The sequence below is a fragment of the Oncorhynchus tshawytscha genome, linkage group LG12 (genome assembly GCF_018296145.1).
Source record: "Oncorhynchus tshawytscha isolate Ot180627B linkage group LG12, Otsh_v2.0, whole genome shotgun sequence".
NCBI lineage: Eukaryota > Metazoa > Chordata > Actinopteri > Salmoniformes > Salmonidae > Oncorhynchus > Oncorhynchus tshawytscha.
In genome coordinates, this window is record NC_056440.1 from 5,899,794 (window position 1) to 5,900,506 (window position 713).

The window sequence follows — 713 nt, forward strand, 5'->3', positions numbered from 1 at the left end:
CTCTCTCTCTTTTCTCTCTCTCTTTCTTCTCTCTCTCTCTCTTTCTTCTCTCTTTCTCTCTCTTTCTTCTCTCTTTCTTCTATCTCTGTCTCTTTTCTCTCTCTCTGTCTCTTTTCTCTCTCTCTCTCTGTCTCTTTCTTCTCTCTCTGTCTCTTTCTTCTCTCTCTGTCTCTTTTCTCTCTCTCTCTCTCTCTCTTTCTTCTATCTCTCCCAGGTGTAGTCGTTTCCAGTCTGAGATCAAGCGTCTGAAGATCTCATCCCCGGTGAGGGTCTGTCAGAACTGTTACTATAACCTGCAGCACGAGCGCAGCGCTGAGGACGGATGCAGAAACTAACCAAGGTCCTCGGTCCCACACCACTACAGCGGAAAGCCTATGTTGTGCCCGTTCTCTCTCTCGCACACACACACACCCCCACCCCCACACAAATACCCCCAAAAATACCCCACCTGTGCACCCCTCTACACACACCTGTCCAGTAACCACATGTAACGCACTGAATGACATAGACTAAAAGGGATCACCGATTTGAACTGTGGCGATTGTTTCCGTAACTGTGGTAGTTAGTTTAGTATGAAGAAGACTGGGGGCAGGGGGGATGGATGGATGTATAGAAAAAGCCTATCAAATAGAGAGAGAAGAGTGTGAGGGGAGAGTTCGTTAAACAATCTAATTTCTCGCTTTCTTTCACAGTCACAAAATAAATAAAACGCT

General features: G+C 46.3%; 1 protein-coding gene across 1 annotated transcript in view; it reads left to right on the forward strand.

Moving 5' to 3' along the window:
• Nucleotides 1-510, forward strand: part of wdfy3 (WD repeat and FYVE domain containing 3) — a 136,071-nt gene extending 135,561 nt beyond the window's left edge. Inside the window, exon 52 of the mRNA XM_042331149.1 lies at nt 215-510. Within this exon, the coding sequence (XP_042187083.1) occupies nt 215-335 (121 nt within the window). The 3' untranslated portion in view covers nt 336-510. The remainder of the gene's footprint in view (nt 1-214) is intronic.
• The last annotated feature ends 203 nt before the right edge of the window (nt 511-713 follow it).